Source organism: Hypanus sabinus, chromosome 21 (genome assembly GCF_030144855.1).
Source record: "Hypanus sabinus isolate sHypSab1 chromosome 21, sHypSab1.hap1, whole genome shotgun sequence".
Lineage (NCBI taxonomy): Eukaryota > Metazoa > Chordata > Chondrichthyes > Myliobatiformes > Dasyatidae > Hypanus > Hypanus sabinus.
This window is the reverse complement of record NC_082726.1, coordinates 43,793,249-43,807,866: the sequence shown is the minus strand read 5'-3', so window position 1 is coordinate 43,807,866 and position 14,618 is coordinate 43,793,249. Positions and strand designations below refer to the sequence as shown.

General features: G+C 42.6%; 1 protein-coding gene across 1 annotated transcript; it reads right to left on the bottom strand.

Moving 5' to 3' along the window:
* Positions 1-575: 575 nt before the first annotated feature.
* Positions 576-14,363, bottom strand: LOC132378992 (synaptopodin 2-like protein). Its single transcript, XM_059946419.1, has 2 exons — positions 13,134-14,363; positions 576-5,804 (listed from the first exon to the last, which is right to left on the bottom strand). Exons 1-2 carry the CDS (start codon positions 13,897-13,899, stop codon positions 3,208-3,210), a joined length of 3,363 nt encoding a protein of 1,120 aa, XP_059802402.1. The 5' UTR covers positions 13,900-14,363; the 3' UTR covers positions 576-3,207.
* Between the last annotated feature and the right edge of the window lie 255 nt (positions 14,364-14,618).

The window sequence follows — 14,618 nt, the reverse complement described above, 5'->3', positions numbered from 1 at the left end:
CTTGCTGAAACATTTCCACACTTACCTTGTTATACCTCCTCAGATTCCTAAGAAAAACCCCTCTCTTTTCACCTTAAATCTATCCCCTCATGCTCTTGATTTCCCAACTGTGGGAAAGAGACTGCGTGCATTCATCCTATCTATGCCCCTCATGATTTTGTACAACACCACAATGTCATCCCTTATACTCCTATTTTCCAATAAGTCAAATCCTAGCTTGCTCAGTCTCTCCTTATAATCAGTTCCTATATATTAACATATTTTTATTGGCTCTGAGATTATTTCCCTCCCCCCACCCCCTCAGCTTTTCATCTATCAGTAACTAGGAGATTTTCAATTCTTGGAAAATCCAGACAGCCCTGGAAGATTCACAGTCTTACCAAAAGAAAGATCAAAAGTTGTGTCTGTGTTTTGACATGTTGATGTTCCTAAAAAGACATGGATTCGGCTCCCTGGACAAGAGCCAGATGATTCTCACTGGCATCCGCATGTTTGAGATGCATTTACTATCTACTCCAGACCCACAAATCACATTTTAACTTTCAGCAGCCCATAAATGTATCAATGATTCACATTTTATTATTTTACATCAGCAAACATAGCACAAATTGAACATTTAAAACGCAATAAATGAGTATAGTTTGCACAAAGTAAGGCTAGACTTTTCAAGAAATAAAGCACATCATTTGGTGTTAGTAAAGTGCAGAGCTTCACTTAGAGTACCCAAAGTGCCCTGAAGCCAAAACGGGTATGCATGTCATTCACTTACTGACGACTCTCACCCCAAAGACACTCCAATAAAGCACCCAAACACTGCAAAGGTGCTTTTGTATGGTAATTACTAAGAATTAAAAACAAAAGGTGCCAGGAGCACTCAGTAGTTTGGTTCTCCATTGGTAACTGTCTCTTTTATCTTTATCTCTATTTTGGTAATCGCTGGAAAATTTATACAGAGCCCAATTGTACAAGCTACAATGAAGGGAGCAATGCAAACAAGATCTTGAGCCAGCATTGATCTCCTGAGCTCATTTTCTTCAAAGCTGAAAGCAATTTAATGGTGATGAAGAATTAAAGCATGTGAGATTTACGGCTTACAAATTACAGCAGCTTTACTTGCCAAAACTGATATCAAACTTCAGTCTGGCAATGTTAATAATCAAGGCACTTAGCAGTTTTGTGTGAAACTGCAAATAAAAGTGTAGAATTTCACTATTAAACTCAAATATTTAATTCTCAGTGGTTGGTCAAAAAACATAGCATGAAGAAAACATTTGCAAATTATTAACTTTTGCAAATGATTAACCCTTGCATTATCAGACATTACAACCCAAACCAGTTCAAATCATTGAATTAACCCCTAGTTCCATTTACTCTGCTTCCCATCACTACATACAGAAACCAAGATCATCCATGTCTCAACTGATCCAATCTTCCCTACATCTCCAATCAATTCCACCTTTTCTGTCTATAACTGCTCATATCCTCATAATGTAACCAGTCTACATTCATCTTAGTTGTTTTGCTACAAACACAGAAAGTACAGCCAGTTCTATGTCACTTAACACTACACATTTTGCACTATTATCCAAAAAGCAGGTTTATCTTTAAGAGTAAGCTCATTATCTTACAATAAGAGCTAGAGTCAATACTTGGCCATTCCTGAAGTTAATTCAGGAAAAAAATTGGATGATTTGAATTTGAATTTTCTCACTGAAATGCTTCAACACACTTTCAGAGATGTTTTCTGTCCTAACATATGGTAGTGCTTACATCCAAAGTCTGGTACATTGTTGATCCCTGTATGATCTGGTCAGGTTGTCTACACTCCAATTGGACTGAAGGTGACTACAATTAGCAATGTCTGTGTATTTAAAATGATGCCGTGGATAGATATTGTACTTATCCTTCAGAGCTAAGCGTTATTACACAGCTGATGAATAAATGTTTAACTCTACTTGAAAAGGATGGTACCAGATGGTTGACGACTCACCCTTTATTTAAATGGAAGATCAATTTGGAAACAAGTCTAAACTGAGTTGTGCCAGAGTTAATTCTGTTTCCTTCAATGTAGATACAATATCTATCTGAGAAAGCAGGATCAGGCCATTTCTTTTCGGATTTTCCTAAGATTCTTCTGATGTTTATCTTTACCCTCCAAACTGTTGTCACTATTACAGTATATTTCATCATAGAAAAAAAATCTAATTCTATTGTATGTCCACAGTTGGTGCAATCATTTATAACTCATGTGAGATATTACTACCAGAAATACATCTAAGTTCCTGAACTCCTTCAAAAATATTGTCTTGAAATCCTTTCCATTGCCCTGGCAATTTCTGCTTGTTGTTTTGAAATTTAATATACATTTATTGCATACCACTCCATAAAATAAGTGTGTGTGTGTGTGTGTGTGTGTGTTTGTGTGTTTGCGTGCCTGTGCAAGGAAAAGTCCTTCAAAAAGAAACCAACATTACATTACACTTCCATTTTGTTCTCCTAAGGAGACATCTAGGGTAGGGAAAGATGATTGTGTTTTATTAGGCAGAACCTTGGATAGGTTCCAGTAAGTTATAGCAATGCACAGAGAGACCTCAAAATGACACCATCTCACTCCAATACATTTAAGGATATAAGGAAACTTATTCCTGCAGGTATTGCAACACAACTGTATATGCTGGTAAATCCTTAATACAGGGCCATGTGAATAATCACTTAGGTTTAGAATGGCATTTTATTAGATCTAAGGAGAAGAATTCTTGACTCTGAGTCAACAAATCCTGAGTTTGTGTCCCACTTAGAGACTTGACTGCATGATGTACACTGAAGTCAGTGTGGTATTGAAGGAGCTGTGATCCAGCAGAGGTACTGCAGAGATCACCCCCTTATCCAACTTGGTGCATGATGCTTATTTTAAAAAATATTGGGGAGAAATTCTGAGGAGTCAGGTCAATAATCTACCCCTCATACAAAACCCCAGAACAGGTCATTATCATACTGCTACATATGGGAGCTTGCTTTACACAAAACTTGGCTGCATTGCCTACTACGCTGTGATACACTTCAAAACTAACAAAACTTGGTATATCCTGAGGTCCAGACAAATAATACGTAAATGCAAGTCTTCCTTTCCTTTTGGGATTAGATTCCTTGTTTTGTTGTGAAATCTTCATCTATCCACACAGAATCAAAGTGCACATAAACATACTTTCATTCCTGGATTGTCCCTGGTCTCCATGTATGAGGACCGCTTCCTCCTCTCACAGCTGAGAACCTTGGCCTGGGGACGGGGTTCAATGACTTCTTTGGCATTTGCACATCTTCTTTAGATGGGAACTGAAGCAGTGAAGGTTCTAAGCTTACCTCTGGACTTTCTCCAGGTGCCCTCCCGATTTCCTGAATCAGTCCATTTCCGTAAGATACTTTGGGTGATGCTGGTGGCGGAGAATTGGGTGCAGACATCCACACGGGCTCAGCAAGTGTGGTGGCTGACCGTGGGGCAATAACTGTGGGAGTGATAGTAGGCACTGGGGTGGAAAAGCGTCTGATCTCAAAGGCTCTCGATGTCTTCACAGGAACTTGCTTTGTGGAGACAAAGGACTGTTGGCCGAGTGGTACACTTGGAGCACTTCCTGACAAACCCTGGGATCTCACATTGGATTCATCAAAACTGAACATGGCCGGATTTAATTGGTAGGGTTGACGTCTCATGAAATCGATGGCTTTTATTCCCACCTTTTGGTTGCTTGTTGGCTTCCACTTCTTCTCCGTTTTGGAGGCTGATGCAGCTTGTGACTTGCTGGCTGCTAATGGGTATGACGGTGAATAAATGGGGTTATAACCGATCGGAGGTGGAGCCCGGATGTTGGGAGAATATTTCCATGTAGCCGGAAGGGAAGGAGTGGGAGATGGTCCTCTTGACTGAGGAGAGCTCGAAGGCACCGAATCAATGACAAATTTATCCATGCGACTTTGTCTCTTAGCAAAGAGTTCTGCTCCCTTCCCCTTCAGCTGCAGGGTTACTGGTGGGTTGGTTCCATTCACCACAAGAGAGCCACCACCAATTAGCTGAGGCTTTAAGTAAGGCTTTGGGGCAACAGGAGGGGGAATACTTTGTCTGCGTGCCTGAGACTGCATAAAATTGGAAGCTTCAGCACCAAGACTCAGAAAGTCTTCCTCAGGGCCCGATTCAAATCCTGCTCCAGCATGGTCCGGCTTTTTCTCATCCAGGTTTTGTACCAGGGAAAGAAGCTCAGGGTTCGGCGAGGCTTTTTTCTGTTCAATCTGTGTAAACATTGGCTTCCTGGTGCTTCTGCGACGAGCCTCCTGTAGGATGCCAGTTTTAGAGGCTGGCACTGAAATTCTTTGCTCTCTCGTGGCCAAGCTCTCTAATGGCTGGTTGCCTGCCCAAGCTGTTGATGAAGTGCCCCCAACAGAAGGGGTGTTCACTGCAGAAACGCTCTCTCTCTGTGGCAGCAGTGTTGAGGAAACACGAAAGAGAGCAGGGCTGGTGACTGGAGCCTGAGGTGCTGAATATGGAGTTGCTGTGAGTAATGATGTAATTGATGGAGGTGGTGGTGACATCATTGCGGGTGGTGGTGACATCGCTGTAGCTGGTGGTGATATCACCGTGGTTGGTGACACCATTGCTGCAGTGTTTGGTGATGTCACCATGGGTAGTGATGACGTCGCTGTGCGTTCTGCTGGCTTCGGTGCACTCGATAGTAAAACAACAGTGGTCGGCGGCGACATTGCGGTAGGTGGAGGTGACATCACTATGGCTTTCTGCGACACCTTTGCAGGTGGTGGTGGTGACATCACAGGAGATGGCGGTGACATCACGGCAGCTGCTGGCGAATAAGGGGTCTCCATTCCCACTGCTGCTGAAGCTTTCGTTGGTTCAGATTGTGTGACTGCACTCACATTTGGGCTGGAGACCAGTGCTGTTGGATGTGCGAAAGATTTGGTTAGTTTGTTTTGCCCAGTAGTTTGTTCCCAGGGCTTTGGAAGTGATGCGTTTATTGTACTACGCCGATATAGCACTGGAGCAGAGACCGAGTGCAAAGGGCTCACATGGCTCTGCTGTAATCCTGGAGTGAATGGTCTTGCTGTCCAATTTGCCACCCCAGGAAGGGAAGGAGAACCTTGTACAACATGCTGTGAACGGTGCTGTTCACTTGGCCTTGGCAAAGTGGCCTCTGTGTGCACCCTTGGCGACAGATTCATTTCTGTATAATAGTTCAACGTATCTGAAGCTGGAGTCCCAGCACCCACAGTTGTACTCCTGGGCCAGGTCTGGTCTTCGTTTTTCGTGGTGTAGCTCATCACTTCAGCCTTTGTCTTTGGTTTCATCTGTAGACTGTCTGGTGTCTGAATTGGAGGTTCCTCCAATACATACTCCTTTGCCCGTTGTCTCTGATGTTCAAACAACCTCACACCTTTCCCTTTGGTTTCAGTTAAACCCTGGGGCTCAGATTTGGGCTTCTGAATGTCCAGGTAAGAACTGTCCCAATCTGATCCCATTGACTGATTCGTCAAACTTTTTGCATCAGAAAATGCCTCTTCATCAAATTCAGACTCACTAGTTGGCAGAAGCTCTCCGTCCTCGTCGAAGCTCTGCTTCTCCTCATCCACACTCCCATAACTAACAAGGGTGTACTTCTTTGCCCTTTGACGCCGTTTCTTAAACATAAGAACCCCCTTCGAGTGAGGATTGGGTGCAGAGGTGAGGAGAGAGGCGATGGTCTTGCATTTTGTCCTGGCTTCCTTGGCTTGCTTCTCCTGCACACTTTCACTCCGATGTAGCTCTGCAAAGCCAGAACACAAAAGAATAAGCTAACAGGCTTCTGAAACATTGCCGTAAGTGCAACTGAATTAGGCAACCTTGTTTAAAGCTTAACAAAATAATCCCACAGCACCAAAGGATGTTTTCCTTTTTCAGTCTTGCTCAAGACGGCAGTAAGTCTCTCCGACATTCTTGCAGTGTTGTTACATTAGTTTAATCAGAATTCTAAAGTAATATGGCATCCATTAAAAAAGAAGTGAATAAACCAATCAAATCTCTTTAGCTTTTTTAATATGCTTGGCACAATCTGATATTGCCAAGTGTTATAGTTCTACAGATGTACTGTGGGGGGCATTCACAGTACACACCATATCCAATGGACGGGCCACTGCACAGCATCAGTAAAAGCGGCTGGGTTGGGATTGTGATGGTTACGGGTTCACCCGGCTCCATCATGGGCACTAGCCTCCCCAGTATCGAGGGCATCTTCAAAAGGCAATGCCTCCATCACTATATATACCCCCACCACACAGAACATGACCCCTTCTCATTATTACAGTCAGAGTGGTAGTACAGGATCTGAAGACACAGGTTCAATGTTTTAGGATCAGCTTCTGCCCCTCCACCATCAGATTTCTGAAATACAAATAGAAATACAATAAACTACAGTAAGAAATATATATACACACACGTGTGTGTGTTTATACCATACATACACACACACGTACACACACATTTTATATACACACACACATATATTTCTTATTGTATTTTATAGTAAATTTTATGTATTGCACTGTATTGCTGTCATAAAACAACAAATTACAAGACTTTTGCTGGTGCTAATAAACCTATGATTCTGGGACAGAATCTCAGACCAGGTCTATGAAGAAGGGAGTGCAGAGAAGTGAAACAAGCTTTGGTCTTTAAGGAGAATCAACACCAGTTGGGAACAAAGCAGCAGCTCGAGAGAGCATGGAGACCCTTTGATTTTGATGAATAGGCTGAGGCAGGTTCTGGGTTCAAGTATCTCTCCAAAGCCAAAGCATTAAATCTAGATTGCCTCTTCAGGGTTTACTGCGTTGTTACAGTTGCTCCAGATGTGAAGTTCAATCTTCTATGCTCTCGGGTGGACTTAGAAAAATGGCCGTATAGTCTTAGCCCTGGGCAATATTTATCCCCAAGAAACATCACTGATAGAGACTAAAAAGCAGAACTAAACGTAAGATGCTGGACTCTTTAAAATAAAAGGAAGAAATGTTGTTGATATTCAGTAGGTCAGGCAGCAGCTGTTGAGAGAGAAAAAGAGTTAATGTCCTTCACCAGAACTTTAGTATTTTCTACCTTAAGAGGGATTACCTGGTTGTTATTACCTTGCTGTAATAACAAACAAACAGACTAGCACAAACAGACTACAGTGTTGCAGAAATTAAAAATGGGATTATACAACACCAGATTACTGCAAGAAACAATGCAGAGTCCTAATCCCAGATGACTTATATACTTGATGGCTGCACCCTTCCGAAGGTAGACAGATGCTGGAGGGATGATCTGATTGTGTTGTCACTTATACCAACCTTACCTGAACCAGGATTGTGCAGCAAGTGTCACATTACACACAGGAGTTACTTCATTCTACATCACCCTGTATTCAGCAACATAAAGATGAATTATTTAAATTTCAGGCATCTATACACAAAACATTACTTTTAACAACCTGTGTCCGAAGTACTGCCCCATTCTGAAAATTAAATGTTTTAGCATTACTGAAAATTGTAAGCAACTCTTTCCACACCCATGGAAAATTCAACAATATACCTTCATTGTCTTATATTTTCTATCTTTACTATCTTTTTTGCATTTGATTTTCATTTTTTTTCATTTTTGTACTTTTATTCCATTGTAAAGCACTATGAACTATATCACCTATATGAAAAGTTCTCTATAAATAAAGTTATTATTATTACTGTAGCACTCAGTCGGCCAGGCAGCATCTATGGAGAGGAACAAACAGTCAACATGTCAGCCTGAGACCCGTCATCATGACTGGAAAGGAAAGGGTAAGAAGCCAGATTAAGAAGGTGGGGGTGGGGGGGGGGCACAGAATAAGGAGTACAAGCTGGCAGATGGTAGTTAAGAACCGCTGAAGGGGAAGGTGGATTAGGTGGAGTAGGGAAGAGGAATGAAGTAAGACACTCAAGATTTCCAGCATCTGCAGAATCCTTTGGTTATGTATTAGAAAAGAATTTGTCAATTGGAAGTGCATCTCTCTGCAATTCCACATTTCCCCACTGGGGACAGTGAAGTGCATCAGTGGCAGGAAGAAAGGAGTAACAGCAAAAGGATGTAGAGAAGAATTCATCGTAAAATAACAAGGAGGTTTTTTAGTCAAAGTATCCCCTGCCCTACAGTTGAAAGCAATGCCTGGCCTTGACTTTTTGTGAAATGCAATGGGAGTTCAGTAAGTATGTTCCTCAGATACAAGCATAGCAGAAAAGACCAGCATTAAATCACCCATCCCAAATTGCCCTTGAGGAGATAATGGTGAGTTGTTTCATTTTTAAACCATTGAAATCCATGAAGGAGCCTTTTAAGAAGTTTCAGCGTTTTCCCCAGCGAAGTTTCATGTATGGCTTGACAGAGAGTTTGGGAGTGATGCTGCTCTCAGTCACCTGCTATCCTTGACTTTCTAGGTAAAGACTCTGGTCGGAAGGTGCTTCCAAAGAATCCTTGCCGAGGAATGACAGTTTACAGCCATAGTGCTCCAGTATTGGAAGGTGTAAATCCTTAGAATAGTGGAAGGGATGAATAAGTAATGGAGGGGTACTTTGCCTTGGATAGTATCAAACTTCTTCAGCATTCCTGGAAGTTAACTCATCCAGGAAGGTGAAGATTATGACATCACTCTCGTTTAGAAGTTGGAATAGCTTTGAGAGGTCAGTGACTCCCTCGCTGTAGATGTTCAAACGCTGACAACCTATGAGGCCTCACTGCAAGGATGTTCATAACTAGTGCTTGTTCTAAAAGAACTACTCAGAGGTACATACTCTCCAGTTACCTACTGACTCACATTCAGTCTAGATTTCACCAGGATTGCTTGGCTTCATATCTCAACATAAACTTAGTCCAAGCAAGCAGACAAATTTTAGGGGTCTAGTGACAGCATTTGCTCTAGGCACCAAGGCAGGAAATCTGGCATCCAAATCATGGTAAAACTGAAGTGAATGATTATCAAGGAGAAAAGCACTCTGATAGCTCGTGTCTTGCATCACAGTAAATAAGATGGTTGTAATTGTTGGAGGTCAGTCACCTCAGCCCTGAGGCCTCACTGCAGGAGTTCCTGGGGCTTTGTCTTAGAGCCAGAATCTTCAGCATCTTCATCAGTGACCAGTATTCCTTCATACTAAGCCATGGGATATCTGGACAATATGATGATCAACATGTTGATAACTTGACAATGTTTTGTCAAATTTTGTACCTCCTCAGCAAACAGAGCAGTCCGCACCTCCATGCCTGATACAAACTTGGATAGCAGTAAATGGCAGGTAACAGCTGCACCATAAGAGTGCCAGACAATGCTCAGCACCAACAAGTCAACCTACCCCTTGATCTTTGATGACATTGCTATCTCTCAGTTCCATTTCATCTACATTCTGATAGTCGCTAATGGTCGGAAATCCAACTGGGCCAGACATGTAAGTATGGTAACTACAAATGGATGACTGAATAGGTATTATACAGTAACTTACATTCTGACACCTTTCTACAATTGAATAACAACACTCAAGAAGCTCAGTATCATCAAGTGCATAGCACTCTGCTTAATTTGAATCCTGTCCACCATCCTGTATTTTAACCTCTCAGGCCTCTTAAGTTTGTATATTTATAAAGTCATTTGGAATGATTTGCCTAGGTTACTCCAACAGTAATTAGAGAACCCGTGACCTCTAATGCTAGGAATGACAACTGGAACACAACTACATGAAATCTCCCCAAGTCATACAACATCTTGACCTGGAATTATATCAGTGGTTGTCCATTGTTGGTAGGTCTAAATCCTAGAATTCCCTCCCCAACCTCACTGAGAGCATCTTCATCAGAAGGGGTACAATGGATCAAGGAAGTGGCTCATCATCTCTGCCTCCAGGACAATTACAGATGGGCAATAAATGCTGGCATTGTAGTGAAACACAGATAACAAAATAAAGGAATATGAACAAGTTATGGATGAATGTCAACAGACTGGAAGTTTACATTAATTAATCTTCTGAGATAATTAAGGAAAAATCATTCTACAGCAAGTTGGTCATAAATATCACCAAGACACAGCTCTGATTCTGTGCTTTAAAATGTTACTGTTACCTTTTCATCTGACCTTGTGATGAAGTAATCTCAGTTTATTCTATAACATACCAGTTTATTGTATCATGGTGACAGGTGCTGACGTGTTTCGCACAGACAGTTGTATCTAATGACTATTGACATATGTAGGAACTAAGGCATTGAAACATTTCTGTTTGTTACAGGTTCAGAAAATTTCATTTCTGATAAACTTACTGAAGAGGTTCCAGAAACACTTAATCCAAGTAATCTTCATATATTTGTGTTTTTTGGCCAACCCAGCATTTGATTTTCCTAAAGCGCTGATATGAAATGAACAAACCTGGGCTGCGCTGCTAGAAGGTAATGCAGAGTCCACTCTCCAATGGTAGTGAAATACGAGACAAAGCACAATGTTAGTGTACCCAGATGGTTAACATATCAGGGCACATGTACCTGAAAGCTGCTTGGAACTGAAGATGGGTCTGGGTGTACGAAGGCCATGGGTGAAAAGGACACAAAGCCATAAGCCAGTGATGGGGTTTGGAATTAGGGCCAGGAATGGAAACTGCCAGAATCAGAACTCGGTGAGAGATCGCTAAGAAGAACCGGGGCCCAGAGTTGAGGGACAGTGATCAACTGAGTGGACAGTGAGAGTGGAGAAGAAGGATAACTGGGACCTCCAGTGGCAACTCAGGGAATAACTGGATCAAGGATTTAGGCTTTATCAGGATACAGTGATTTGTAAGGGAGGCTTTTAAATAGCCATTTGGATCACAATCTTTTCCTTGGTTGGTCCAGACCATTGAAAGGGAATCAGAGGCTGGAGGGCTTTAGAACTTGGGTCTTGGACTATGGGGATAAAAGTGCCTTATGGTTGTGAGGGTTAATGATTAGAAAGTTAAAGATATTTGTCCCAAGAGTGTTGTTCCCTGGATAACTTGGTCCAGTTTTTTCTTGAGATGTTCCAAAGGAGCTCTGCATTAAGAATGTTACATCCATGCACAAACAATATAGAGTTCCCATCAGGCATGTAAGGGCAAATCAATTCAAGACGCCCACAATTTAATTTCTGGAATACTCCAAAATTATGAAAATGACAAACACTATGAAACTGGGAGGGGAAAATTATTTCATGCTCAAATTTTTAGATATTTGTATTAATTTTACTACACCAGCTACCAATTAGAAATAAAATCTCCCCCTTCTTCGAGCAGTTCAAAAGACTGGTGACTGATAACTATCACAGTTCAGTATCAATAACACGGCCCTGTACAGAAAAAAAGCCAGATTTTTTCTTTGCTGTCTCAGAGATAAACCTCAACAAACAAAGTTTCACAGAGTGATTATTTGTGTTAATTTGCAATGCAAAGATCTTCAATTGGCAGTTTTAAAACAGTATCTCTGTTATTTCTAACCAGGTAAGATATACCATACCTTTTGTACATCTATTTCTTCAGTAAAGAATATCCAAGAAGAAACTAAAATTTCCATATCTTTTTGCTAAACAATTAAAACACATCAAATGAGATAACATTGTGCTGAAATTCTGACTTTCCATCTTACTTTAGATTATAGGCATGAAACCAACTTTGGTTGCAAGACTTTTATACACAGTCCAGAATTCATTGTAAATCAGCTAACGCATTCAAATATACGTACACATTCAAATACCTGCATAAATTTGATGGTTGCTGGTATTCTTTTCTGATTGAGTTTGTGATCGTTGCATTCTGATAGCACTTGGACTAATAATCTGTGTTCTCAATTCCATAGACAATCTGTCACAGACTGGATTGAGGCCAAGACTGTAAGTCTGCCAAGCTCTCTATCGCTTTTTACTCCCCTTGTCAGACCAGACAAAAGGATGGTTGAGAACTTCTGTCAGTTCGACTATTTTTACCCGGTTACATACCAACTACTTCTGTGATGGAAACAAGCATCTGTCTGCGCTCACACTGACCTTCAGGAGATTTTTTTTCCAGGACAAAAGATAGTTCACCAAAAAAAACATATTGTGGCAATTGACACAAGAATGAATGTGACAAAGCCTCTGACAAAGACGTCATAGAAATACTTCTCATTGCCTTAACTTTGGGATAAGCAAGAAAACGTTTCAAAATTCAGGTAAACATAGTCAAATGCTGAATATACTTTGAATCTATAAATTGTTCCCAATGGAAAAAAAATCTGCAAATTGTAGTAGTGCCTAATTTCAAAAGGGCAATTCTTGTCTCCATATAGAATTTAAGGCATGTTTAATTTTAAATATGAGATGCTTAAATAGGTCATTGGTGTCAGCAGTTCATGAGCATTAGACAAGATATGCCTCTTTATCTGTAACTCTCCTTGATGGCATTGCAATGTACTAAAAACGACTTCCTCAAGTCTCAACCCCATGCTCAGCCTTTGATTTTCTGTCAATGCATTCCCCCACTCCCCTCCCCTGTCTCTACACATCATTGCAATCCAGCACTCTAAAATTCCTTATAAAGCCCTTAATCTTACTGCCCTGATCTGCATTTCTCAAAGCCCATGACTATCGGTCACAAAGCCTCACTTCCAAAGTGTGTGTGTGTGTATGTGTGTGTGCATATATACAGACACCAACACACACACACAGCTTACATCACCACTACCCACATCCCAAAATAGTAATTAGTTTTGAAGATAATTACTTTAATGTGTTAGGTGATTTTACGATCAGTTAGAATTGTATTTTATTCCATAAGCTTTAAAGGTTCACATCATTATAGGCAACTAGAGAGAGAGAAAAAAAAATCGATGTCAACATCAACCAGCTATCACAGTCGGCATGTTAAAACTGTTTTAGTCTTGTCCCACCTACAATGACATCACTTAAACTATCAAGTAACAGGTAGCAACTTCGGCGCTTTTCAGAGAGTTGACCTCATATCCTTTTCTCTGCTCATATTCCCCTAAATAGCAGCACACAGAACAAACCAGGAGAGACATCAGGGTTTTAAATCACTTTAAGGTCGTCTTAGAAGGTATCAAAAAAAAAACTTACTGGCTTGCCTGGCCTTCTGTTTGTAGGTGGTCGTCAGCGCCTCATCCACGGGGTTGTTGACTGGGCCCACCATGGGCACCAGCTGCGTCTCTCTCAGGCTGGGCACGCCGGCGGCCGGCAGTAGCTTCTGCTCAGGTGAGCCAGCGTGGGCGGGTACCTCTTGAAACCCGCTATCAGCTTCCGATGTGCCCAAGTTGCCCTGTCGCAGGGCGCTGTCCTCACCGCTGGACTGGGCGGACCAGTTGCTGGCATAGGTGGGGTTCAAGTTGGGATAGGAGGGGTTAGTTGCTGGGTTGCTGGAAATAGGGTGGGTGAGACTGGCGGGGGTGGAAATGGGCTGGGTGAGGCTAGGCTTAGGGTATGTGGCCACCTCCACCTTGGGCTGCCAAATATTAATCTTGGCTTCCACCTTCCGAGGCTGAAACATCCTTGGGATCGCCCCCTGGGTGAGGCTGGTAGGTTCCAGCCGGGAGGGCGCTCCTGGTTCCGGCGACAAGGGGCTCAGGGGGCTCCAGACGTGTTCCGGGGCGCTGTCGTACTCGCTCTGCTCCGACGCCTCGTCGGCCGATCCCCGCACCAGGGGTCGGGGACCGGGCCAGCGCCGCCTCTGCCTTCGCTGCCTCTCGCTTGCAGGGTGATCCGCGTCACTGTCGGTCTCGCCGTAGTAAGCCTCGCTGTCCGGGGGCGAAGTGTAGCTCTCAAGCTGACTCCTGAGTCCTCTGGCGCCGCTGGCCGCTTCCTGCTTCACACTGGGGGGTTCAGGCATCTGCCGGGGGGCTTTTGAAGAGTCTTGGCTCCGTGCACGGGGGGCGGTGGCGAGGCTGTCCTCAGATTGAAAGCTGCCAGTTGCCGGGCTGGACGTAATCCTAGAAGAGGATTCAGGTTACTGGGATCAGGAGTTTAGGAACAATTGAGCATTGGATGGACCTGCACTCTCCTGGATTACTGGCATCTCACGGGTCTATATGAGATAAGTGGGCAAGGGCGTCCCAGCAAGTGCCGAAGTCCCTCCACCTCATCCCTTTCCGCCAGCTCATATAGGTACACTTATAGAATGAATATAGGAATCTCTAGGAAGGTTGTTGGGTAGAGGCTGCAGTTGGTCACATAACTCCTTCCAGTCTGATCCAACCCTTACCCTTCCTGTTTGATTCCCATTATCCCTGCTTTCCTCATATCTTCCAAATATATCTCAGAGATTCACAGCCTTGACTACACTTGATGATTCATTCCCACCAATGCCTCTCTAAGCTAGAGGGGTTCAACATTCCTCCAGAGACACATTGTGCTTCAATTATTTAACCACTGGGAACTTGGCCAGTACATGTAAGTATGGCATTCAGCTATGAATGCATCATAAGTCCATCTTGGCTTCATGCTGGTGCTTAGCCAGGTTAACATGCCTGAAATAGAGACGAGGGACAGGAACCATAAGAAATATCTTGCCACTATTGCACTGAGGGGCCTTGGGTTCCCCACCAAGTG

What these genes read in the sequence shown, in the direction of transcription:
- LOC132378992 (XM_059946419.1), bottom strand. Translation starts at nt 13,899, where the DNA reads ATGCCTGAACCCCCCAGTGTGAAGCAGGAAGCGGCCAGCGGCGCCAGA. An exon ending in ACAGAAGGCCAGGCAAGCCA is followed by an intron (nt 5,805 to 13,133) that starts GTAAGTTTTTTT and finishes CTGGCTTTGCAG; the next exon opens with AGCTACATCGGAGTGAAAGT.